The sequence below is a fragment of the Pteropus medius genome, unplaced genomic scaffold (assembly GCF_902729225.1).
Source record: "Pteropus medius unplaced genomic scaffold, Ma_sr-lr_union100, whole genome shotgun sequence".
NCBI classification, from domain to species: domain Eukaryota; kingdom Metazoa; phylum Chordata; class Mammalia; order Chiroptera; family Pteropodidae; genus Pteropus; species Pteropus medius.
Window position 1 is genome coordinate 10,800,042 of NW_024340692.1, and position 26,569 is coordinate 10,826,610.

At 35.0% G+C, this 26,569-nt stretch overlaps 1 protein-coding gene across 10 annotated transcripts in view; it reads right to left on the reverse strand.

Annotated features, from left to right (window-relative positions):
• Positions 1–26,569, reverse strand: part of KDM4C (lysine demethylase 4C) — a 363,396-nt gene that overhangs the window by 102,892 nt on the left and 233,935 nt on the right. For 9 of the 10 annotated variants that reach the window (XM_039879670.1, XM_039879403.1, XM_039879513.1 and 6 more), the window contains 5 exons: positions 26,132–26,313; positions 24,328–24,541; positions 22,402–22,478; positions 3,956–4,011; positions 1,403–1,511 (listed from right to left, as the gene is read on the reverse strand). In XM_039879670.1, coding sequence (XP_039735604.1) covers positions 1,403–1,511; positions 3,956–4,011; positions 22,402–22,478; positions 24,328–24,541; positions 26,132–26,313 — 638 coding nt within the window. Of the gene's footprint in view, positions 1–1,402; positions 1,512–3,955; positions 4,012–21,838; positions 22,200–22,349; positions 22,479–24,327; positions 24,542–26,131; positions 26,314–26,569 lie in introns of those variants that run through there. The other variant, XM_039880004.1, reaches the window with a different exon arrangement.

Genomic DNA, 26,569 nt, shown 5'->3' on the forward strand with positions numbered 1-26,569 from the left:
ATTTTTGCAAATACTTATTACTTGTAAATCAGAAAAAAATTAAAATGTAAGATATTTGTTAGTATTTATCACACTGAACATTAAATTCTGTAACATTTGGTGAACTTGACATTTTTTTAAATATCCTGCCTAACAGTATTAATTCTAGCAAATGTTTTTTTGTTTATTTCTTATTGGTGTTTTAATTGGTGAGCAAGATGTAAGATTTCAAACTTTCCCATGGAAGTCCAGGAGCCGAAGAATTTTACTCTCTTCTGATAGTCACTGTGAGCTTTAAATGGCCCATTCATTTCCACATCATTCACAAAACTCCCCTTACGATATCCTGAGCATCCTGGTCCCACTACTCATTTCTGCCAACAGCAATCAACAGCTCCATAAAGAGTCACTATTTTTTAGCAGTGTGAAATTCTCGATACAGCTATAATGAGAAATAATGGTGTTCACTTTCTCTTCTATGAGAACGAAAGAAGATAGACTAGATTCTAAGAACCTATGACAAAAGTCCAGAAACAGTACGTCCAGCTCCCTTTCTCGGTGGGTAAGAGACTAGCAACAAAACAACTAACAGTCAGGTAGAGAGTTACAGCTGCAGTGCCTGAAACATTCTATAGTAGAAAGATCTCAAGTTAAGAATAACAAAAACTGAAGAAATTCTAGAGAATTAAGTCCACATGTAAGACATGCTCCAATATTTTAAGTTTACACAATTTAACTTTAGGGAAAATTGTCATTAAATATGAACTATAAGGGCCTAAGCAAATGGTCTGTTGGATCACAATTTAACAGAACTCCAAGGTTACTTCAATGTTGGGGACATTAAAGGTCTATCTTCTCAAAGAAAAATACACTTAACAAAGAGAATCAGTGGGAAGATTTTTATGAAAGTTTCTAAAACAGAAAGTAGGTCAGAAGATAATCAACCAGAGAGTTTGGCATCTATTCGTAAGTAAGAAAATCCCTTGGTAATAATAAAAGTTTTTGTATTTCTCTGCAACAATCTTCTTGGTGAAGAGATGATAAAATCAGGTTAGATGCATTTGGCTAAGTCAAGATTAAGAGAGAGAGAAATTAAACAAATTAAAAAGAGATAGTTGGACAGCTCAGATCCATTTCTAACAAAACTCACCAAATAGCCTACAGTTTGAAAATCCACCTTAATCCAGGAAATGTAGTATTCTTTTGTCTTATTTCAAAAAGAATTTGAGGAAGGTTATAAGCATATTTGCAATATAACAGAAAAAGAGTATGTTTACAGATAAGTCAACTTAGGCTAAAGTAAAAAAAGGACAGAAATGAAGCTAAGAGAAAAAATTATCTTGGGAATGTGTGTATTAATAGAAATATTCAAAATGTAAATTAACACTAATTTATGAGATAAAAAAGAAGCTTTGCCACTCACCAATTTTAACCTCTGTAAAGGTATTCTGCCTACATCTATCTGTGTCCTTTCTGGGACATTAGTGAATCGAACTTCTGGGACCGCGACGGCGCACATGACATGGGCCCACCTACAGGAAAGGAGACATTAAACATAAACAAATGTTCCCTAAACTTACATACCTTATACTTCAACCAGGCAATGCAATTCTTAATGGTGGAAAATACGCAGATGAGAAAGAAAGCCAAACGCCTAAATCCATAACGAAAAGACTACTCTTTGAATTTTAAACCCATTAGATATCTGGATGCATTCAGTACCACACCTGCCCACCACTGTGATATGAAAAAGTAGGTGAAGACCAAGAACTCGATTCTATCAATACACATATAGTTTTCTACACGTGATCTGCAAAACACTGAAATACAGACCTGCTATTCCATTTGATGCTGAAATACAGACCTGCTATTCCATTCGATGCTTAATATACTTAAGCTAATTAATACGAGAAAAGATTAGTTCAATTAATAAAAGGTAAGAACTAGGTATAGCATATAATCTTTTTACATAACTATCATAAAGCAAACTAGAACAAATAGCAAAAGTTTTCTAGAAGAACTATACTGATTAAGTAAATTGTTTCTCATTGCAATCCTACTATAATCAAAGGAACCTAGACATAAAGAGAAATGAAATTTAGCTTGTTCCCTTGTTTCCTTTCAAATTCCGAACTACTCCAGAAAAAAATGACACTATCCTCATTAATACTATTAAGTTTCTCATAAATATTCAGCCCCAAATAAATAAAAGACTCTTGAGGTTTAAAAAGATCTTGAAACAATATCAAATCCACCAATCTATTTTCAAGTCAAAGAATATTTATTTCGCTCAAAGAATAAAAGACTGCATCCTGCCTTTAAAGGCCACAGGAAGAAAGGACAAGTGTCAACCCCATCAGGGCATTCTTTCATATCTAAATGAATACTACAGTTCTTTAGCGAAAACTACTCCTTTTTGTCCTAGCCCAAGAATAGGAATAGAAGTTCTTACCATTTGTCTTTATAGGAACCACCTAAAATTATCTCACAGTCTGCATGACCTGTGCAACATCCTAGAATTAGTCAATATTTTTTAGTATAGTGCTAATCTCATGAACTAAGACTATGGAAGATGAGGATCCAAAATTAAGCAAAAATAGTTTCTTAAACTAAACTTTATCAACACCGGAATGATAAATGCCTTTACTCTTACTTATAAGCAATCAGAAACATGCACGTGCACACAATTACACAAACTCTATCATTACATTACACCCAGGGTCCCAAGTCCAGTGCCCGTGGGGCCAGACAGAATGTGAAAAAAGAAACGTGTAAACAAGGAAATGTAAACTAGTAAACCATGGTAACCCGGGGAGCGCATGCCCATTTAGGCCAGGTTCTCATCGCACCTTGTTATTGTCATATTGTTACTGAGATGCACAATCGTTTTTCAAGTAAAGATGAAAATCTGGATTAAAAAAAAAATCTCTCAACCTTTAAAATGTGGATCAAATTTATAAAGTGTGTGTTGATCAAATAAAAACATATCTTGGGGGCTGAATTTGGTGCTTAAGTGCCACTTAATACCTCTGCCTAAACCATTTCTACATGTTTCCAGTTCCAAAGGAGCCTATAAACTGTTTTGGCTCCATTTTAAATATTAAAATTAGGTCATGAAGATAAAATTCACATAAAAATATATTTCAACAATTGCTATAAAAACCAGATTACTTTTCTTTTATGTTCGCTTATGACTTTCAAGATTCCTCATATTCTCCAACTGTCCCCTTTAAATTTTAAAATCAACATTTTCTCCCTGTTTTCTATTTTAGTACATACCACTTTCTTGTTAATTTGCTGGTGTTAAAGTAAATGATTTTGTTTTAGTGTTATGACCATAATTGATCTTATTTATCTGAAGATAACGGACTTCACTGTTTTCAGGCACACCCTGGTTTTATTAGACTAATAGGGTTCAGCATATTAAACACTAAAATTCCAATGGAACCTACATCATATGGACTGCCTTCATTTGAAAAAACTGTTAGTAAAAGAAGGGTTATTCTTGATGGTGTCAAAGACAGAACAGAGCAAGACTTAGAATACTTCTGTTCAGCAGAGGTCAATGTGGTATCAGAAACCAAGAGTCCCCAACCTCTGGGCCATGGACCAGTACCAGTCCTTCTCCTGTTAGGAACCGGGCCGCACAGCAGGAGAAGAGCAGTGGGGGAGCGAGCAAAGCATCATATGTATTTGCAGCCGCTCCCCAGAGCGAGCATCACCACCTCAGCTTCACTTCAGATCATCAGGATTTAGATTCTCATGGGAGCACTGGTCCCTGGTGTCAAAAAGGTTGGGGACCGCTGTCAGTAACCGTCTCTGAAGACATGCCCAGAATCCCAACATCAAATCTGGATAGCACAAGCCCTGGAACAATGCGTACAATAACAAGAGGTAAAGCAAACAGCCACCCAGAGGTTGAACCATTCTAGAGAGAAGAAAACAATGAAATTCAACACATTAATGCATTACTTACTTATTGTTTTTCGTTTCCTTAAGAGCACCTCCTCTCAAATTGCAGAGACAGCACTCCTAGGGGAGAAAAAATATCACACACAATTATCAGACCCATATAATAACAGCCATTTACTGTTTATCTGAATATTCCTGTAAATTCTGATTTTTTATTTTAAAATTGAAACTATCAAGAACTTTATGAAGGCCTATCTCTGAGCAGTTTGAGAAAGGAAAGGAAAAAGAAAGGGAAGGTGAGGGTACACCCAAGAAATGTTTTTGAGAGATATATATCTCCTAGAGGAAACCAACATTATCCTGGTATCATGTTCAACTGTCATCTTTGGAGGAAAGCTGTGACACACAGAACTTGGCAGCCTAGAGAGGTATGAACTAGAATTCTAGTACAGAAAATACGACTGGGTTCTCTTGTGCTCTGGGAGTCCACTCATGTGTACAAGATGGCTAAAAAGTAGAAAACTGACAGACTTTGTTCAGATATAAGGATAAGCAGGAAGCTCTTTTAAAAGATGTGGATAGAGACGTGAACAGGATCTAGTGCAGAAATTACAGTGTTTAAGGAGCACGAAAGGTATGCTTGTTTAAGAAAGCTGAGGATCAACTAGAAATCACAAAAAATATCATTTGAGTCTTTCTGTGGGCAAATGGTGTTGGAAAATTGTTCTGATAAACCAAGGCTATCCAGTCCCAGAAAACAATGCCATAAAATGTTTTTCTTTATTCTCCCCACATAAGTTTATATTTCTGGCACTTTTGTGTGTCTTAGATTGGCATAGACTTTTTCACTTCAAGATGACTCCCCTTACTACAAATACAGACTTTAATCATCATTTCTCACTATAATCCCATGAAAATGACCATGAGAAAACAGGGCCAAAAAGCAATGCAATGTCTTTTGTTGACCTAGAACTTTTTATTAAATACTTAAGAAGTAATTTTTTTTATTTTCAACTTCAACCTTGTCCTCCCAATTTACTAAATTAATAGATTTTAAAAAAATAGTTATAGGCTATTTTGGGGTTTTCCCCCTTAAGTTGTATATATAAAACTTCTTTATCTGTTCTCCAAGGTGATCTCCCTTAAGTAAGTCTTAGTTTTGCCTAGCTTAACAGGGAATCCATCTAACGTATCAACTATTACTAATGGAGAATCGAATTCCACAGCTTTTATTTTTCTGAGAACAGTAACAAATAACTGAAGAGAATGAACATATCTGTATAACTCCTAAAAGGAAACAAACAAGGTAAATAACCAGAGCTATTCAATGGTTTTATGTGTCTAAAAGTCTCTGCACATCTATTTGAAAATTCCTAAGTGATTATAAATGGTTCAGAGTAGCAAAAGCTGCCCTGTATATACACATTTAAATCAATAATAAATCCAGGTCAAGGAGATAACTTGATGGAGAATGTTCTCTATCCACACCACAAAGCCATATTCTAGAGGCCTTTAAAATAACTTGTTTTGATGAAGCATAGAATGAAAGATTTTCGGAATCCAAATAGTGAAAAAGAAAATTGCAATAATTCAAACTATTCAATAATATTCAAATTATTCAATAATAATTTCATTAAAAATTACCGATTTTTAGTATTTTTTCAGTAATTTAACATACCTCTATGGAGGCGATGAAAATGAAAACAAAACATTAAGTCAAAATTGTATATAAAAAGATGTCAGTATCAAAGTGGGAATGCAGCAAAAGAAAGTTGTGAACTGTGAGGAGCCCAGACACTAAAAGAATTAGATGTCTGATTAATGAAACTAGTAGTGAGAAGACGCCTAAAGGGACAAGTTAGCAGAGTTAAACATGGCAAAGCAGCATGGAAGCTGCTTTAAAGCACCGATTAGGATCATTAAAAGGTACACATGTTGCAGAGTACTACCACAACAGGAGAAAAAAAGTCCTCTACACTGGATTTGAGAGTTAAGATTTTAAGTGGAGCTGCGAAGACTCCCACCTACCACAGTATGAAACTTGTTCTTTCTAACATCACCAATGACATCCATGTCACCAAATCTAACGGATAATTTCAAGTCCTTGGTTCACTTGACCTCTTAGCAGCATTTGACATTGTCGACCATGCCTGAAACAGCTTCTGCCTGTGGTTTCTGTGATCCAACACTCTCCTCATTGTTCTACTCTATCTCTAGTTGATCCTCAGCTTCCTTTAACAGGCTTCTCTTTCACGCTCCTTAAATGCTGTAATTTCTATCATAAACCCTATTCACTTCTCCATTCACGCGTGCTTGCTGGGCATCTGATCTACTACCCTGATTTTCAAAAGGCCAATGACTCAAACGTTTACCTCCTAGGATGTCTGACAGACAGCTCTACAGGCATCTCAAACACATGTGCAAAACTGAATTCACATCTTCTTCCCCAGCCTATATTTCTTCACTATTTCCCATAAGTATTATCAACCACTCATTCTAGCTCATGCTAGAAAACAAAATTTTCCCTTCATGTTAAATCCAGTCAATTAAGTTCTGTCAATTCCACCTCCAAATTCAACCTCTTCTCTCCATCCTAGCTGATATGGCCAGCATCCTTCACCAAATGTGAACTACTGCAAATGCCACCCCACAGTCAACGTAGAACCAACCAGAGTGGGTTTTAATGCATCACAGTATTTACTGTGGCCTAGATCATCAGGCTTTAACCTTGTCGCCCTTCACTTTGCAGACTCTCCATGCTTAGACACCCCAGGGACCTACCATGAGGTTGTCTCTGCCCGCAAACACATCAGACACGCTGAGCTCCATTCTTCATTAATTAAACTGAGCAAATCCCTGACATCACAGCCTAAATGTTGACTCCTCAGAGAAGGCTTTCCTAATCCCCTGGCTTAGTTATTTCTCTCTCATTACTCTTCTTAATTATTTGCTGAATTCCTTCTGCTGTCCTCACTATACTAAGCTCGATGAGTGCTATGAGAATATCTGTCAGGTTACTCTTTCTATATTATGATACCCAATAGAGAGAACACCTTCCACAGGAATTTGTAAAATGAATGAGAAAATATGGCAAAATAGGGCAGAGAAAAAAATCTTACCAAAGGATTAAAAAATTGCCAAGACCATTTTTATATACTGGGACACTCAGGAAAGGAAGCTGCAGGCTCCAGTGACTTAACATGGAGTTAAAAAACGATGATTTGACATGGAGTTATTCTTGCCACTATTTACCTGAGAAATCATATTTGTTAGTAAAAGACAAAAATGTTCATGGCCAGGTAAACATATTTACGTGACTTACATAATATTATATTATATCATGGATTCTGTTCAGCTCACTCAATTTTGAAAAATTAAGTAGAAAAGAAAAAAAATCATGTCCAGTTATGTCACTGTTTTTTGAATCACCATCCCTCATATGGGTCATACCAGCTGATCTGATAGAAAACACAAAGATGTCAACCTGTCAATTCATTCATTTGTAAACAATTTGACTAAATGCCTGTGTTCATAGTACAGTAGAAGGCAATATCAGGAAATATAATTTCAAGCCTTTTCTCCTTTGTTTAAATAGTACTTTATTTTTCTTCTTTGTTTAAATAGTACTTTATTAGCAGAGAACAAAATTGATAATTCTAAAATTTGATAGGTTAACCCTTACTTGAAAAGCAGCCCGAGTTTTCTTAAGAATCTATGCAATGCCTGACACATATAAAGGTTGGCACCTTCCAAATATACTAATTGTACTAGTTTGTCGCTCATCTTTAAATTCAGTGAAAAACTGAGAAAGTATGAGGTGATAAGAGTATCCTTCAAGGCAACTGATTCATTAAATTGGTTGTCAATAATAAAAATTCTTCTATCAGAAGAACAGATACTATATTAAAGGCATAATTCATTCCAGATACTATGCCAAAAGCATCATATATTTTACTTCCCTTCCTGAACACAAACTTAAGTAATTAACATCCCACTTCATAGATGGGGAAACTAAGATTCAAGAGCTTAATTTGCCAAAAATCATCTAATCCAGTGGTCACCAAACTTTTCTGTAAATTGCCGAGTATTTACTAATTTAGGCTTTGCACAACTACAGAGTGGTTGCAACTAATCAACTCTGACATTGTAGGACAATATGTAAATAAATGGTTGAGGCTGTATTCCAATAATAATGTTATTTACAAAAATAGTCAGTGAGCTGACTTACAGACTGTAGTTTTCCAACCCCTAACCAACCAGCAAAGTAAGCAACTGGGGTTCCAGCTCAGGTATGGCTGACCACATGTCCATGCTCCTTTTCCCAAGCATCCTGTGCCTCTAGGTACAAGGTGAGGCACAAGATATCAAAGTACAGTGCCAAAATAAACAGGAGACTGTGCCTGCTCTAGGATGCTCACAATTGAGAAGGGGAGAAGACCTGTTTGTGCTTAACCATAGTGTGAAGAAGATAATGATAAAGGGTATAACCAAGTCCCTATTTCTTCATTTCAATAAATAAATAAGAATTCATTTTTAAAATTAATCCCCTCAAAAGAACCCAAATCATAAAAAAATTGTGTTACCAAGCAGCATATATTATATAACAATCTGCATTCCCATTTATTTCCTTAATCTAGCTAATAAAACTCATTGGTATGAGATCATTAAATTTCCACTTCATCCTTCAAAAAATGATACCATTTCAGGCAAAAGGAGCATTTTAGTCAATCTGTGCAATCTAACCTCAGGCAAAATGAATCCAATTTAACTGAGAGGATGAACCGTAAAACTAGAGAGCCAAGCTATATTATGGTATTTAACAAAGTGCAGATGGCCAGGGTTCAAATCACGGTTGTGCCATTTACTAGTGGTATGACCTTGGGCCAGTTATTCACCCTCTGTGCCTCAGATATCTTACCTGTAAAAGGGGAAACAATACTATTTCCTTAAATTTGTTAATAAATGTAAAGCATTTCATAAATATAAGAACAGTGGTTAAATATGTGAAAGTTTAATTGTGGCTCTAGACAACTTACATATAAGAGGGCCAGTAGATAGTCTGGGTATAGTGGTTCAGGAGGTGATAATGGAGAAAATAATGGAGGAAATGGGGCCTATGTAAGTAAATCTTGTGCCTCACATTCTCAGAACTATTATGTTACTAACCTGTTACTAAACTCAGTTCAAGGCTGAGATATAAACATCCTGGAACAACAAATGCTGCATGGACATATATAGACTTTACTTCCTCCTAGTAGTTTTTGCCTCCTTCATTTACATATTAGGAACTAATGAATCCCTGTTAACTTTACCAGAATCTTCCATTTACATGGAGGACCAAAATAGGAACCACACTTATAAATTTTGCCTCTATAATAACCTGCCTTTCTTCGTTCTCTTTGGAGCACAGTTTAGGTTGCTACCTGAATTTGTGCCTCCAAGGTTGCAACCCCTTTTGTTCAAATAAATTCCTTTTGTTCTTTATTACAGCCTGAACCTCTTCTTTGGTTGACAAAGTCAAGACACGGCTAAATACAAATCACACTGACTTCACTCCTACTCTAGAAACCTGACAGATGAAGGGGCATGCCCTTTCTGGAAATAATAGTATTAACTTCATTTGCTACAGACAAAATGTCCAGCACACAAAATGTCCAAGGTACACTAAAAAGCAAGAAAATATGATTTATGATCAAGAAAGGAAATAAAAAAATCAGATACAAAGATGGACTAGATATTGGAATAATCAGGAGTTTTAAATTAGTACATTCAAAGTGTTAAAGGACCTAATGAGAAAGACAGACGACATATATGAAGAGATAGGAAAACTTTAGCAAAGTCATGGAAACTATTTAGAAAACAAATTAAAATAGTAGAAATTTAAAAAATGACATTATAAATGGTGTATTCATTAGACAGATTTCAAAGGAGACTGGAATTGGCAGAGTAAAAGTTCAATGGCTTTAATAGAGATCTAAGGGAAAATAATGGCCTATTCAGTTTATATATAATTGGAGTCCAAGAAGGAGAAGACAGAATGGGTGAGAATATTTGAAGAGATAATGACAGAGAACTTTCCAAAATAATAAAAAGACATCAACCCACAAATCTAAGATGCCCAGCAAACCTCAAGCAGATAAATACAAAGAAAACACACCTAAATACATAGTCAGAATTCTGAAAACCAAATATAATAAACATATTTTAAAAGCAGAGAAAAAAGGTATATTCAGTAAACAACTAGATGAATTACACCAGAAATCTAATGAGAAACAGTAGAGGCAAATGGCAACGGAATAATATCTATAAAATACTGAAGGAAAAAAGCTGGCAACCTGGAATTCTACTTCTAGGGAAAATATCCTTTAAAAATGAAGATAAAATAAAAATAAAAACAACCAACCTCACAGACAAAAAAATCAACAAGAATTTGTCTCCAAGAGATCCATGCTATAACAAATGACCAAAAAAAACAACCAAAAAAAAAAAAAAACCCATTACTTCCAAATGAAGAAAAATTATACCAGCTTGAACCATGGCAGGAAGGAAGGAAGAACACTGAAAAGGGTAAATATGTAGGTAACAGAAAATAAATTTTTAGTATATTCAAAATACATATGCATGAGAGAGATTGAGAGAGACAAAGAGAGCAACAGAGAGAGACTGTAAGTTTCATTACAAGACTTGACTGCTTCGAACAAAAATGACAATACTGTGGAATATACTGTATACAGAAATAAAATGTAAGCTCAGACCACAAAGGGAAGGGGCGTTAATAAAATTACACTGTGAGTTTCTTACATTTTTCATGAAGTAGGACGGCATTATTGGAAGATGAATTGCGATAATTTAAAAGTAAAAATTGTAATTTTCAGCAACTACCTATAACAAACACCTCAAGAAATTCCCAAATAGTGTTTTAAAGAATACAGGCTCACAATCAAAACTCAAAAAACAGACAAGAAAATGTGGGTTCCAGAAGCAGAAAAAACAAATGGTAGAATTAAATGTAAAATAAGCATTTTAATATGTCTAAAAATTAAATGTGGGTATTAAGAATGCAAGTAAGAGACTATAAATAAATGACAAATCTTATTTTTTTTAAAATGATATAGAAATTCTCTAACAAAAACATTGGAATTAAAAACTTATGGTATATGTTAAATAGCAGACTACGCTTAGGTAGAAGAGATAATTAGAAAAGAGAAAGAGCTGAATAAATAACCAAAAATTAATACCACAGATTCTTCAATAATGAATTCAGCTGAATGGGGAGAGAGGGAAGGAGGGAGAGAAAGAAGCATGCACATACACACACTCACACTATGGTTCACAAAAATTCCAATTGATTTACAGATCTAACCTCCAAAACAAAGGAGAACTATAACGGTATTAAATTTTAGACAAATATATCGAGTTTGGGATAAATATGACTTCTTTTTAAATACGTAACATTTAAAATCACAAGGCATATTGAAAAGATTAATATATTTCGACTATATCAAAATTTTAAAATTCTAATGAATAAAATACTATATAAATTAACACAAAATAATAAAAAAGAATATATTTCCCACTTTTTTAAATATCACCCTTATGAAAAATAGGCAAAAAGATTAAAAAATTCTTCATTGTCAATAAACACATGGAAGATACCTAACTTCAAGAATGAACGAGATAAAAAAAATAATGGTATATAACTTCAGATTTTAAATCAGAAAATAAATAGTTCTGTGGTATGTGAGTTATTATGGTAGTTTTGGACAGGGATTTGGCATTATCAATCAAAATTTTAAATGCACATAAATTATGACTCAGCAATTCAATTTCTTTGACTCCACCTTAGATAAATGTTTATATCTATGTAGAAGGTGTACAACAACTATCATTTCATTTCTGTTTACAATAGAGAAAACAGTTCCTTCTGGGAGGAACTGGAATTATCAGTTGCTTAGCTTTTATTTGTAATATCTGAATTTTTCAATAAGAAGAGATTCAAGCTTTAAATTTAAAACAGTAATGAAAAAGATATGGTAAATTCATTAATAGTGAGTTACTATTACACAATACAAGATTAAGAAAACATTTTGGCATATTAAATAAACTGATACCATTCAGGTCCCCGAAGTACAGCAATATATAATGTCAGTTTATGCATGGAAAAGACCTGAAAGGTCAATTGACAAAACAGTATCGGTAGTTTTCTGTAAAAAATGAGATTTGAGGATCTCAGTGTTGGGAATGGGAGACTTTCCTAACAATATTCAATAGTATTCTATTTTTTCAATGCCATAGATAAAAAAAGAAATTAAAACTTTTTTCCATTAAATATATGTAATTTAAAATTAATATAACTGTGAAGGTTTATCCTATTTTTTTCTATTTTTTTACTTAATGAAAAATTTAAATGGACATTTATGATTTCTTCTAGTTTTTCAGTGCACCGAAACTTCTTTCCAATCTAACCTATGGAGACACCAAAATTATTCAGGCTTACAGAACGAAGTAAATAAATAAAATTAAACAATCAGTGCTCATTACCAGCCTTGTTTTATCTTATGTTTAATGAGCATGCCTTTCCAGGAACAATAACATGCAGTATAAAATATACTCACTATTATAAAGATTTAGATATATTGCTAGTCAACCAATGTTTCCTGAAACAAAACAAAAATGTACTGAAATGACTGTTACAACATGATTACTCTATAAGGCAGCTGTTATTCCTCTCTCTCAATTACAGCATTAAAAGAACCATTTTGTTGTATCCTCTTTCCTCCCTCCACCCCAGCGCAGCTAAAAGTTGAATGAAAAAGTATAAATTCAGAACATATTCTGGACACTGTACCTTTCCTGCTTGGGTCCCTTTCCCTCACCTAATACCATTCACACAAACAAGTATTTTTTAAACTTTGGTTTCATAAAAAATCACCACTGAGATGAACAGCTAGTAAACCAATTTACAACATGGAATGATTTCTTCATGGCTCAGTTATTAAACCATGAAAAAGAATGTTTATAATCAAAGTGCTGACACAACATTAACAACAATGGTGAGAAGGACATTGTTATAATACAGCTATCACAGTTGTTCATTATTTGTACTAGAGGGAAATCATGTTCCAATGGCTCTTCTAGAAAACATCAATTAAAGAAATGCCAATAACTAACATTCTCAAGTTGCCTCGTAAGAAGCCCTCATTTTAGCTGACATATCCATAAGTGACGCTAAAGCCAATTTTTAGTGCCATAGAAAAATTATGAGATTGAAGTACCTCCCCACACTCTTATTTAACTGACATGTTCATAACAGAAATGCAAAACTGTAAAATAGGGTTGTCTGAGCTAGGAAAACAAAGAGTAATTAATCACATTAACAGAAAACTAGCCTACGAAATGCTGAGCAACAAAACATGGAAGAACCATATCTAGAGAATGTGGCTCATTTGTCAAGGTTGGAGAGAGGGCAGGATCTCACATCAGGACAGAGCTGGCATGAATTCTGAGTGATTAAGAAATTGAATGACAGGTTTCCTGCAGTTATCTTCTGAATGGAAATTCAACAGGGTCCAACGAATTTGACACTAGCAAGTGAGCTCTCTAATTTAGATGCCCACATCTAATTTGTATTATAATTGAAAACATACATTCATCCAACAAATATTGGCTAATCACCTTGCTCTAGACACTGGGCAACATTAGTGAATGATAAAGAATCTACCCTCAATGAACATACATTCTGGTTGGGACAGCAAACAAACTAAATCAGTAGATTAATGAGATGGTAGAGGATGGTAAGCACTATGGGAGAGGACAAGGGAGTTATCTAGGGAAAGGTGATGCTGGCAGCTCCTGGCAGTCAGAAAGTAAGAGGTAAAATATCTAACAAGGCTTCACAGACCATGAAAAAAGGCAACGACTTTATTCTGAGATGGGAAGGCACTGTAAGGGTTGAGCACAGCAAGGACATAATCTGACTAACATTTAGACTGATCATTCCAACTGCTGTGTTGAAAGCAGAGGATAGAGATTCAAGGGCAGAAGTGAGAAGAGAAGTTAGGAGGTTACTGCCTTAATCTTGGAAAGAGGTAATAAGTAGATTCATTTTAAAAGTCGACAAGACACTACTGTCAGATGGGCATGGGATATGAGAAAAAGAAAAGCATCAGATCTAACTCTAAAATTTTTGGCGTTGGCAGCTGGAAGATCTGGAAGTAAGGAAGCCTGCAGGAGAAGAAGATATGGAATTCAGTTTGAAAAAGGGTAAATTTGAGATTCATGCTGCTCAGCAAGGTGGCCATATAGATATGCACCTCAGGGAAGATGCTGAGCTAGACAGAGAAAAGTACTAGCCATCAATGAATAGACGCCGTGTAAAACCATTAAAGCTATATAAGACAGGATGAGATTACCAAATGGGTGTAGAGAAGAGACCTATATAATAAAGTCTGGGGAGTGAAAGGAAGTAGCCAGTAAAGAAGGAGTTGGAAAGCAATAGAGTGGGAAATCCTTCAAGCAAAGTGAAAACGATGCTTCCAACAGGAGGCGGTAATCAACTTTATCATGCTGGTGAAACAGAGTGTGGGAGCTGGTGGAGAAAAACGGTCAAAAGAGGTTTTTTTGTTTATTTGAAAATGGAAGAAATAACAGCTTGGGTAGATGGTAATGAGAATCATCTAGAGAGGGGAACGTTGGTGACGTGGGAGAAAGAGATTACTTCCTGGACCTATGATCCTGTGTGTAAGAGAGGAGATGGCCTTAGGTAGGAACAAAGATATTATACATGTGATGGATGTGGAAACTCGCAGATCTCTAGTGATGGTTTCCCATTTCTTAATGAAATATGATGTGAGTTCATGAGGTGAGAGTGGGGATGGGGGAGGAGACAGGGAAGCTTCAGATGACTGAAGGTATGAAACAGTCAACCAGGAGAGTGGGAGAGTGAATGGATGATGGGAACGCAGTATGAATTACTGGCACCACTGAGGACTCACCTACAGTTACAAATTGAAAGCAAGAGCAATCTGCATATTGGATGTTTCTACACACCACATTTAGCTACAGGGTGCAGGGACATAGTATACATAGTTGGATTTACCAGGGTCGAGTTCCACCAGGGGAGAATAGCAAAGCTGAAAGTGTATGCAAGGAAATGTAGTAGCTGAAAACAAAAGTTAAGGACAGGAGGGGAAGAAGAGACTGAAATGGTGGGAGCATTACTGAATCATACGTCATGGTGAAGTTAAAGGATTGCTGGAGGCTGTGGGATAGGAAGACAGAAAAAGGTCGTCAGAAAAAAAATGCCTTAAATTGAGAGATGGCACTGAAAATGCAACAAGCCCAGTGGAAAACTAATCACCCTTTCAAAAGGCTGTTTTTCTATTGAATATTGCATTAGTTCTCTATTACTGCAATAATAAATCACCTCAAACTTAATGGCTTTAAACAACACAAATGTAAATAGCTCAATGGGCCACAAGTTCAAAATGGGTCTCATTGGGCTAAAATCAAGGTGTCAGCGGGGTCATTCCTTTCTGGAGGTTCTCAGGGAGAACCCACTTCTTTGCCCTCTCCAGCTTTTTCGAGGCCGCCACGTCTTGGCTAATGGCCCTGTTCCTCCATTTTCAAAGCCACAATAGCAGGTCAAGTATCACATCACTCATACCTCCTTTTCTGCCTACCTCTTCCACATTTAAGAACTCTGTGACTGCACTGAGTACACCCAGGTAACCAAAATAATCTCCCACTCATAAATTCAGCTGATTAGCAACCTGAATGCCATCTGCTACCATAATTCCCTTATTCATGCAACATAACATACTCACAGGTTCCAGGGATTATGAAGTGGACATCTGGTAGAGGGGGGTACTCTTACTAAATTTTAATTATTTAAATATCATCATACAACCATTTATATGAAGGAAGATAACAGAAGAATAGAAAGTCATAGAAAGTATTTGTATCAAATTGGATTTTTCCCCCTGGATGTATCTTTCTAATGGCATTGCTTAAACCCATATAAAAATTAATTTGAGGTTTGCAGACAACTTGTCTGGTCGCAAGCCAGGCACATGCTTAATGGCAAGAAAAAGCACCTCTGTGAAGACTGGTCAGAGGTAATCTACACAGAACTTACTGTATTTACATAAAAGTATTTCCAGGATCCTGAGCAAAGTACTTCAAGTTGAACGTACATCTCACTTTGTTAAAATTGTACAACATTCAACTTTCAAATAAAAACTCATCTGGTTTATTCTTTCTTCCCAGCATGACCTTCAATAACACATAGCAAAGTATATGATTTCTTCATTCTGCCAGTGGACCACTTTTGCCATTCATGAGAGACGTCTGCACTATACTTTTCCCCGCTCCATTCTTCCTAGAGAATCTCTTTCTTCACTGCTAAGGAGCTATGCCTTGTAGCCCAGTGACCTTCAGGCACGCACATCCTGGTGTATAGTTCAGTATGTTATGCTCCCAAAATGTCAGTCATTATTCTTCCTGACTTTACTTGTGCTCTCTGGTTGAAGTACTTAAGATTAATGAGGCATTTGTTCTCAATCAAGAAGCTATTTATGAATATAGTTTCACTTACAATAAGCTTTGTAGACTTTTCTTTCTTTCTTTCCATTGCCAAAAGGGTTGGGGTGGGGGAGATGATGTTTCTTGAGCAAAAGGGAGAAGAACAGAAAAAAAATGACTTGTGATTTTTTAGCCTGGAAGCAGTTCCCTAACAGAAAGGCCTCAACATCATAGCTATGCTCTCAGGATAATTAATATCTTCAAACGTACTGTTCTGTTTGGTTAAAGTAAAATAATTATTACTATCCTGGCCATCTTGAGCCAAGGTTTAAGTCTGCAGCTGTGCAGAATAATCTGCCTCCTCAGGAGGCAAGAGGTAATTCTGAACTCAAATGCATTATTTCAAATGGGAAAAAGTGGTCCCAGCTAGGGGCTTACAGGACACCTCAATGGAGAGAAGCAATGGCGTCCACAACCTCATGGCTACAGCCACAGCCCACCTGTGAATGCCCTGTCTTTAACAAGAATGGAGCCTTTCTTTTTTCTACTAGTTTTACTATGTATGAGGATCAAAGTCAGCCTCTCATCACTAGGGCTTGACAGTATTCCATGGAATTAAAAAAACAAACAACAAAAAAAAACAGCATAAAACACATCACAGGAGAGGCTGTGCCACCATAACTTCTCAAGGCCATAAGCCAATTTGATCTAAAAATTAATGGCTCTTATCTACAAAGCCACTTCAGAGATCTTTGTAAAAGAAAAATGTCAATGCTGTTGTCAGTTGGGAAATTGGATTCAGAAGATTACCCAGTTCTGGGTACCATCTTCTAGGCAGAAACTAGAGTACATATGAATAAAGCTAATTATTCCAAATTAAGTAGATAACCAATTACACTACAAATTAGTACTGGCTTCATTTTCAATGTTAACTAACAAAAATCATTCAAAAATGTTGTTCAGAATTATGCCAGTTGTTTGGCCTTCTTCCCACTCTAAAAATAAATAACTGAAGGAAAAGGAGAAAACAGTCTGGGCCTGGGAATTTGGATGCCTGAGTAGGGCCATGAATCCGAGCTTTCTTACCATATAATGGAGTGATCTGAGAAAAGGACTTACTCTCTCAAACACCATGTTCCTTATCTGTAAAATGAGATTTCTAAAATAAAGAATTCTTTAGTCTTTGTCAGTATTAAATTTTATGGAAATTAGGAAAATTATAATCCTGCTCCTGATATTAGTTTATATTTAAATCAATGATTATTCTGTTTGTGGGTCAAAAGTTAAAAAATGAAATTTTACTCTTTTTGTAACAGAAGACCTCCAAGAGCCAAATGACTGGCAATTTCTAACATCTATTATCGATACCATTATTTTTATTTGGGGAGTTGGAGAGGAGATAAAAGGGTTGTATTACGGAGGAAGGGTAACATAATCCTCAACCACACAAATTTTCTTTAATAATCTCTATCCTATGAGAACTCCTCATTTGGAGAGAGAGATGAAAAAACAATGTCTTTAGATTCAACTGAGTGTAGCTAGGGTTGCCTCATATCAGATGCATCTCCATAAAACCCAGCCTCAATGCAATGTGGGAGTCAAAGACTCTCCCGAACAGAGTACCTTCTTCCATTATTAGGTAGAATAAATAGAGAGTTATAGAGGTGGTTGGGGCTCTGTAGTTCCCAAAAATGTCAAGCGTTGCTAACTTTCCGGGAAGTTAATCCTATTTACCCAAGACTTAAAAATTGAGAGTTAAGACTAAGGTACACTCCAAAGATCATGAATTCAGATAAATATGTTTCAACAAATAACTTAGCCCACAAGCTTTAGCAATCCTGGGGGGTGGGTTTTGTAAAGTCCACTACCACAGGTACTTCTAGAATTTAACTTCATGACTATGATTTATGCAAAGAAAAGATTTCACTTTCTTTCAGAAGCCAAATAAAATAGCTATGTGCAGCCTTGAAAGGATGAATGGCAACCATTATCCAAGCTGTAGATGCCATTTATTTACAATCAAACAGCAAAAAATGGATAAGTAAATAGATACCAAAGTGCTTGTTTTTAATCATCACAATTGCATATTCCACTTTAAGAAGAAAGAAAATGTTAATTCCAAATGATCGTCGAAGTAAAACTTGTTTGCATCTACTTGTTACTCTATTTTTAAAAACAAATAAGTAAAATAAAGAGCACAATGAATAAATGTATGGCCAAGGTGAAAGCCTATTTCTTGCCTGGGTTTTGATTTCTTAAAACCATTTGGGGAAAAAAACTAGATACACACACACACACACACACACACACACACACACACACACCTGCACGTATATATGTGTATACACACACACACATAACTTTATTATTCTACAAAGTACAATAAATGTTCTTCTAAAGACAATAAATGCACAGTTACCTAGTTTATGCATTTCATTAGACAGAATAAAAATACTTGCCTATAAAGTGTTTTTTCAAATTTTTCATTACAAAATCTACTTTTTCATAGCATGCCAATATTCATCCAATAATATAATATACAATTGGGTTTTTTTTTTTTTTACACTGTATTACTCTTAAATGAAAATATTCAAATGAATTCTCCTGAATTAACTGGAATGGGATATATTGAAACAAAAAGGACTTTAGAGGATAATGCCTATTGCTATGCATTCCCAAACAGCAGGTAGATATAGTTATAGTAAGCCCCTGAGGTCGTTGCTTTTTTTTTTAAAAGTTTCTTTTAGCTCATAAAAACTGCATTGATCTGACCAATAATTACCAGTGTCACTTCTAGTCCTATACTTTTCTGTTATTCATTATCTCTGACGAGGTTAAGAACAACATAAATAAATTTAATTTTCTTGAAGGTCCCCAATTCTTAAGGAAAACTAATTAAAGCAAAATGGAAATACAAAGCAACAGAGAATCAAGGGATTTTAGGGCCAGAAGAGACCTTAGATATACATCTCTAGTTGAAACTTCTCATTATGTTGCTTTTAAATCTTCCTTTAATTTAGATTTCGTTTAGATTTCAGGTATGCGAGCTACTGTGTGTACCCTGTCCATCCCCCCCAAAATTAATTAAGGTAATAAAAAAGATCCCTAGTAAGACACAGCACAATGGCATTTTTCTTTGGAATTTTTCATACTAACAATGAAAAATTACAACTGGCAACTCAAGACTTGTCAAAGTCATAAATCTGAGTATGATGTGACTTTCCATCATAAGTTACCAGTCTACATATGCAGTTTTCACTCCCATTTATGGCACTAAAATCCTCACAGTCCCCACCCCCTAAAAAGTCACTGAATAAACAACCAAATTTCCTAGGAAGAAACTCCCACCAAAGAGATACGAAATCTCTAAATTTTAAAAAGAGAAAATGTTATCCATATTCCTTTCTAACCTCTTTAATCTGTTTATATTTATTCACTCTTCTGAATTCTATATATAAATTCTTCATAAGATATAGAAAACTCTCCTATTTTTTATTAGCATACTATCTCTTAAACACTCTAAATAGTATTAAGCACATGGGCTATTAATTTTTAGAATAAAAGTATTTAGGTTAGGTTACCAGCCCATACCAGACACTAACAAACCTCTTCCTTCATAATCAGAAGTGTATGTAGCTCAGGTATTTCACAGAAATACCCAGGCTCAAACAAAAGTTTTCAATGTAGGGATAAAAAAGAAAATGGTGGGGAAAAACATGAAAGAAAGCAACATAAATTCTGTGTTTTTACAGTGAAAGTATTAGCATTATATTTTTAATTAGTAATAACTTGTAGTCATTTTGCCATGTATATTAATAAACAGACTAGACACAAACTACAGTAATTTAGGTCAAAAGTGATTTGATTCACATATAATCTGACTTCCCTGGCACTGCTAGATTTCCATAACCTCCTTTAGAGCCTCCTCTGGAACCTAAAACTCACAATGTAAGGTTGATTCCTGAAAAAGTCAGGTCTAAGGATACTTTTTAAATGCACTCGTTCCAGCCACAAAATCCAAAGAATCACACTTAAGTGTTTAGTAAATATTAATATTGCAACACTCACTGCCACACTAAAGTAAGGATGTTAAAGCCAAAATATCAGTATTATCAGTTACTTCTCTGCAATGCTTAAACTGCAATTCAACTATTTCTCAGGAGAAAAATTGAGAAATAGAGCTTTACAAAGTTCACTCGAAATGGATGAACTGAAAAACCAACTGGTTCACTGTGAATCTGAATTATTTTCACTTAGAAATAAGGAATTAAGTGGGTCTAAAAAGTCATTGTAAAGTTTTATCCAAGAATTCTACGTCTATTGCAAATTGAAAGAGATTTACATGGTATCAGTATTAAAATACAATAGGCTTATTGTATAGTCTGAGGGTATGAGGGGTTAAGATTAATAGAAAGATGCTTTCAGTCAATTCCAGAGAGTGATTAATCTAAGCATTTCCATCTTAAGACATGCTAAAGGAAAACAGCATAATCGATCAGAAGCAGCCTTAGAATCAGGGTGGGTAGCCTAGGCCTGGCCTTGCCTCTGCCATGCAAAGAGCAGTGGTACCTTGGATAAATAACAGGACGGCTCAGTGTGTGAGCACAGGAGCCAAGTAGTAACTGTGGACGGAACAGAGAACTCTTCACGCTTTGGTGAACTGGATTAGTATATCTCTAATCTCTAAATCTATACCTCAGGGTGAATGAGAGGACACCCCTGGTCAAACTGATCCTACAAGGCTTTACTTTGGCTCCTACAATGGGAATAAGACCTGCATGGTAAACAAGAGTTGATTATATTTATTATAGCAGGACTTTCTGGAAGATTTACAGATGCTCTACATCTACATAGTTTTTGTTAATATAACGATCACACCAAGGGAGATACAAAAATATTTTCTGGGCCTGCTAATGAAAAGATATAACCTCTACCATCAAACAAAACAGTGTACTTGAACTATAAAGGGTGTCCACATTTTCACCCATTTTCCCCTCACTAGCCAAAGTGAATGCCAGCAAAAAAAAGTTCAGAAAAACATCTCCATGGACGCCTTTAATTTAGTCACCATATGTTTATTTCAACACTGAAAGCTAAACATACATAATCAGGACATAAATTTTCATCATGCAAGGCATTTTCCTTATACTGCCCTTCAGTTTTTTAACTTTGTTTGCAAGAAAGTATAATTCATTGTCATTAGCGATCACTGAGGAATAAAACAATTGCTACTATTACAATCTAAATCGCAAAGCTGAACATATGCTCTGAGATCAAGAGTGAGGGATACTGTGTTGAGATCTGACAGGTTCCCACTTTCAAGAATGTTCTGATATCTCTTGAAAGAGGATTTTTTTTAATGAAAAATTAAAGTAGCACATAATTAAATGACAAAATTTGTGACATAGTGCATTAAAGAAGGGGAATCAATGCTTGGACAGAAGCTAAAGTTTCAACAGGCTCTCCACAAAAAACAATTTTGATAAAGAGGGATCTGTGTCCTCCCAAGTTGGAGATCATTTATTGTTGAAAGTTCTGTCTCAAGTTTATAGCAATGCCTAGTGCAGAGAAGAGCCTCTCAAATTTGTTGAGGTATGAATGTATGAATGAATAAATGAGAAAAGATCTTATGCTAGTTGAAGATTTATGTATGAGCATGGTTTCTTCAGGGGTCAGTGAACATCTCCACCTTGACTGTTACTTCAAGTACTTATTTTCAAGAATCGCAAAAAAGGGCAATATTTTGGCCCTGCTCTGATAAACTGGCAATCTCTATAGGTTCCTAAGATGAGGAATGACACATAAAAATTTATTTAATATTTCTACAATGAATATAGAGACACATATAGGATGATTTAGAAAAAGACTAGAAATACAGGTAAGTGTGGAACTGCACACAAAAGCATGTGTAGACTCTTACTTAACAGTAGATATAAATGTGCCCACAGGATTGAGAAGGATTAAGAGATACAAAAATAAGCCACTTACTGCTGTCCATGCATTTCTTTTGCACCGGGCACATAACCATCCATCAGAGATCTCTTGAGAAGGAATACCATAACAACCTATAAAATAATGGTATAGATTCATGAATTAGGTCTTTCGCATTGTAACACTATTACATATCTTAACACGGAATGAATAAAATCAGAAGTGCCTGCCATACAATTTTTGATTCTTAGAACAAAAGAAAAGCAGAGCTGTTTCAAAGATAAGTTTGGTTCTCATGCCTCATAGCTAATAAGATATCAGAAAACATGAGAGTGTGGGTCTTAATAGTAGCTGATGTTCACAATAGGTATCAGAGAGAATACTGATGATAATTCTTGAATGAGCAATAATAAAATTTCTAACCTGTCAGGTGTACTATTTTATTCATGCAAAACATATTTCAAAATAAGCTACAATTCATGAAGCAAACTTTAGGGAAGTTTTAAAGCAATAAATAAACTTTGACACAGTATTTTTTTTTAATTAATGTAATTTAAAATTACAGTTCAAAAATTATGTTTAACCAGCTTTAATTTCAATGATAGGGACAAAGGAAGCACAATTCACGGCTAGTGATGAGAGATGTCTTCAATTTTTCTACTTGTCTATTCCGTACATGCCTGCCTCAAAATAACTAAGTAAGGAGATAGCTGATAATGCAAATACATGTAGCAATTATATGGTACTAATAAATGTGTTACTCTGACTTCTTGAAATAAGAGAGTTTTAAAAGATTTAAATGAGTAATTTTTAATATTAAACTTCTATAACATTTGAGATAGGAAGAGAAAATAACAAATATAATTACCTCCCCCAAAAAACTATCATAATTAAACAAGACCATAAAATGTTCAGTTCAAGCACGTGTTTATAAAATATAATGGTTAAATTGCATTTGGAAGTCAAGATTAAAACCCTAATTTTTTGTGGGAAATGGTGCTTTGTGTCTTACATACATATAATAATGTAGGATGAATGTACATATATGTGTCTTTTACAAATTGATATAAATACAATAAGGTTGCTATAATTATATTTCAAGCAGATTATGATCAAATCCCCTAGGGAAGAGGATAGTATCTAATTAATAAATAAACGACAAACAGCAAGGGTATTTCAACCCTAATATAAGATTGGTATTACTCTGAGGTAAATAAAGATGGTAAAGTCTATTTTATAAACTATTCATGCAACATTGGCAAGAGATAAACCCTACATAAATATGTTAACAAAATGTGATTTGGTAAGATGTGGAACATTAAAATGCTTTTGAATAGAGTTATAATATATGATAGATTCCTTTTACACAACAATATTTTAGAGTATTTGCATGGCAGGCCAATTAAAAATGTATTTACCACTTATCCAATTACATAAAAATACCAAACTGAGACAAGTATGGAGGCTAACCATCTCAGTCCTGAAGGGAAGACAAGTGAAATATTGTTCTCCCCTAAACAGCAATAGAGATCTCCCTACTCTTACAAAGAATAAAAATTTAACTTAATAACTGAATTCAACAATTTCCAAAATCAGCAAAGAAATTATTTAAAAGTCACAAAGGAAAACAGTCGCGAATTACCATCAGAGATGAAAATTAAGTTTTTACAAACTATATCTTAAAGTAAATAAAATTCAAGCATGTGAAAGGAAGCCCAGAGTGACCCCACATCTGAAACTCAAATAAACAAACAAACAAAAAGCCAGATCTGCTTTCCACTGATACTGCATTAAACTGGAGGAAAAAAAGATGATTATACCTACTCATACTTTCATTAGAAGAAATGTGAGAAAAAATGATCTAAACCATTAAGAAATGTCAGTAGTTCAACGTAATAGGTCTGGCAGGTTACAAAGGGGTGATGAGAAATAAAGACAAAGGTACTGAAAAGCCAGAGACTGATGAATGAGAGATTCATTTACTTGCATGAACCCGTACGCAGCACTTTGCACAGGAAATGAGAAGGCTTGTTCCATCCTCTTCCAGGAAGGCATTAGGTGGAGAATATTCTATATTTTCTTCGCTATAAATAAAACACATCTCTGGAATGAGGGGCTTAGTCTTTCCTCCTGAAGGAACCACTTCGTCTAATTTTGTCTCCCATCTAGAATCATTTTCTTCATTGCTGCTATCTGGCTGAAAAATACAATTTAATTCAACGTGAGTGAAAAACATGGAAAAGAACTCATCATTTGTTCTGATCACTCAAATCTATTAACAGCTGCTCTATCCATTAACTTTCAGCTTTTGTTCTTCTTGTTCTTCTTAACCCAACTATTAGCTTTTTATCAATGCTCCTCCTAAGGCTCCTATCCATGTGCTGAACTTAGGAACAAGAGGATATTCTGTACATATGTTTGCATGAGAAAGTGCTCAACTACTAAAACTGTGTTCTTAACATTAATATTAATAGTTCATGGAAGCATCAACTTCCCTGATGATTTTTTTTCCTTGCTTCTTTATTTGAACTAGGTTAACAGACCTGGTTTCTTTTATTGAAGAATTTTACCTGGATATACCAGGAGTGTTTTAAAGATCTCAGTTTTAATCTGTGCAACAGTATTTAGACAGTTTTTGAAGGCTTTTGCCTCATCACAAAGTTTGAAAACATCAAGACAAAAAGATTTGGTAAATGTCACTAAATAAAAAATAAAATGTCCAAAACAAAATTGTCATCTCGCACAAAAATATATGAAAAATGTTTAGTGTTTATTTGAAACTATTTAATAACTATCTTATTATGTTATATTAAAAAATTTCCCTAAATCTTATAATTTTAGTGCAAAATTTTTTAAATTAGGGAAATATACAGGAAGATTTTGATAGAGAAATAAGAATCAATAAAAAGTTAAGTTTTTCCAAGAAAACACAGAAGTTAAATGATTAAAAGGAAAAGAAAAATAACGTTTGTCACACACCAGGGCCACATTCAAAGACAAGTAAGTAAACTACTTCCTCTATTTAGAAATGTCAAAAAATGTGGCATATTACACATTTTCATGCTCTAAAACACCTGAAAAGTGTTTACTTTTCATGGAACTGATTTGACTAGTAAAAATATAACCCAGAACACAATGTTCACATCAATATACTTTATTGTATCTTAAAATAGATCATTTTGTGTGTTAGAGGTGGAGAATATGGCCGTCAGTGAGCTAAAATGCTACCAGTATAACAGATATAGGATGATATTGAAAACAACATCATGCATAGCTGGCATCATGCACAGCTGGCTAATGAGAGTGAACTGGACAATTTAGTCTGAATTGAGTCCTGCTGTCTTTGTATGTTCCATGTGGGAAAAGAGACATTTTACATATGGTCCAAGAGCTGACACTGTATTATTGAGAGTGACATTTTCAAATACGAAACAGAAACTAGGTCTAAGTTCTCTCCAGCAAGATTCTACTACTGTTAAGCTTTAAGTTTTGTGTTTCTTGGTGAAAGAGGTAGAAAGACATGAATTGCTTTTGACTCAAATAAACCAATGCCAAAATATAAACCAATCATTTATTCAAAAAGGATACAACACTGTTGGAGAAATGTCTCTCAACTAGCACTTAGAAATTCTGTTTGCTGCTCTATTATGGCCATTAGCTATATAAGTATCAATGTCTTCTTTTTAATGTGAATATTTACCTTACAACGATGCACCTATTTTTACAGACATACAGGAAATGCAGCAGCGAAAGGAAACCTTGAGAGTGACCTCTCCACCCTCATTACCTTGTAGTATGGCATGAGGAGAGCACAGATGGCACAGTGTGGCTCTATTCTGGCCATGGCTGCGTTATACTCTTGCTCAGCCACAAAGTTTGGGGACTTCGTCTGCCAAAGGTGGACCAGAGGCTTTGCCCAAGACTCCGTTTCTTCTACTTCCTCCTCAATCAATGGAACCTCGGGCAATTCTGAAGAGGCAGGGCATGAAAACACAGTGAGCATGCGACCCAGGGAAACACGACCCTGGTTATAAAAGAAGCAAACATTCGAAAATGTCTGTGATATTAATGTCAGATAGGAAACCTATTTTATCTTTCAAATACATTCTGAGAGAAGTGGAACAAAAGTTTTCTTTTCATCCTCTTCATCTTCAAGGACTAAATCAGATCTGATGGCCAGATAATCACTCTCCTTTTGACACCTTTTCCCGTTCCTTGCCAGGAA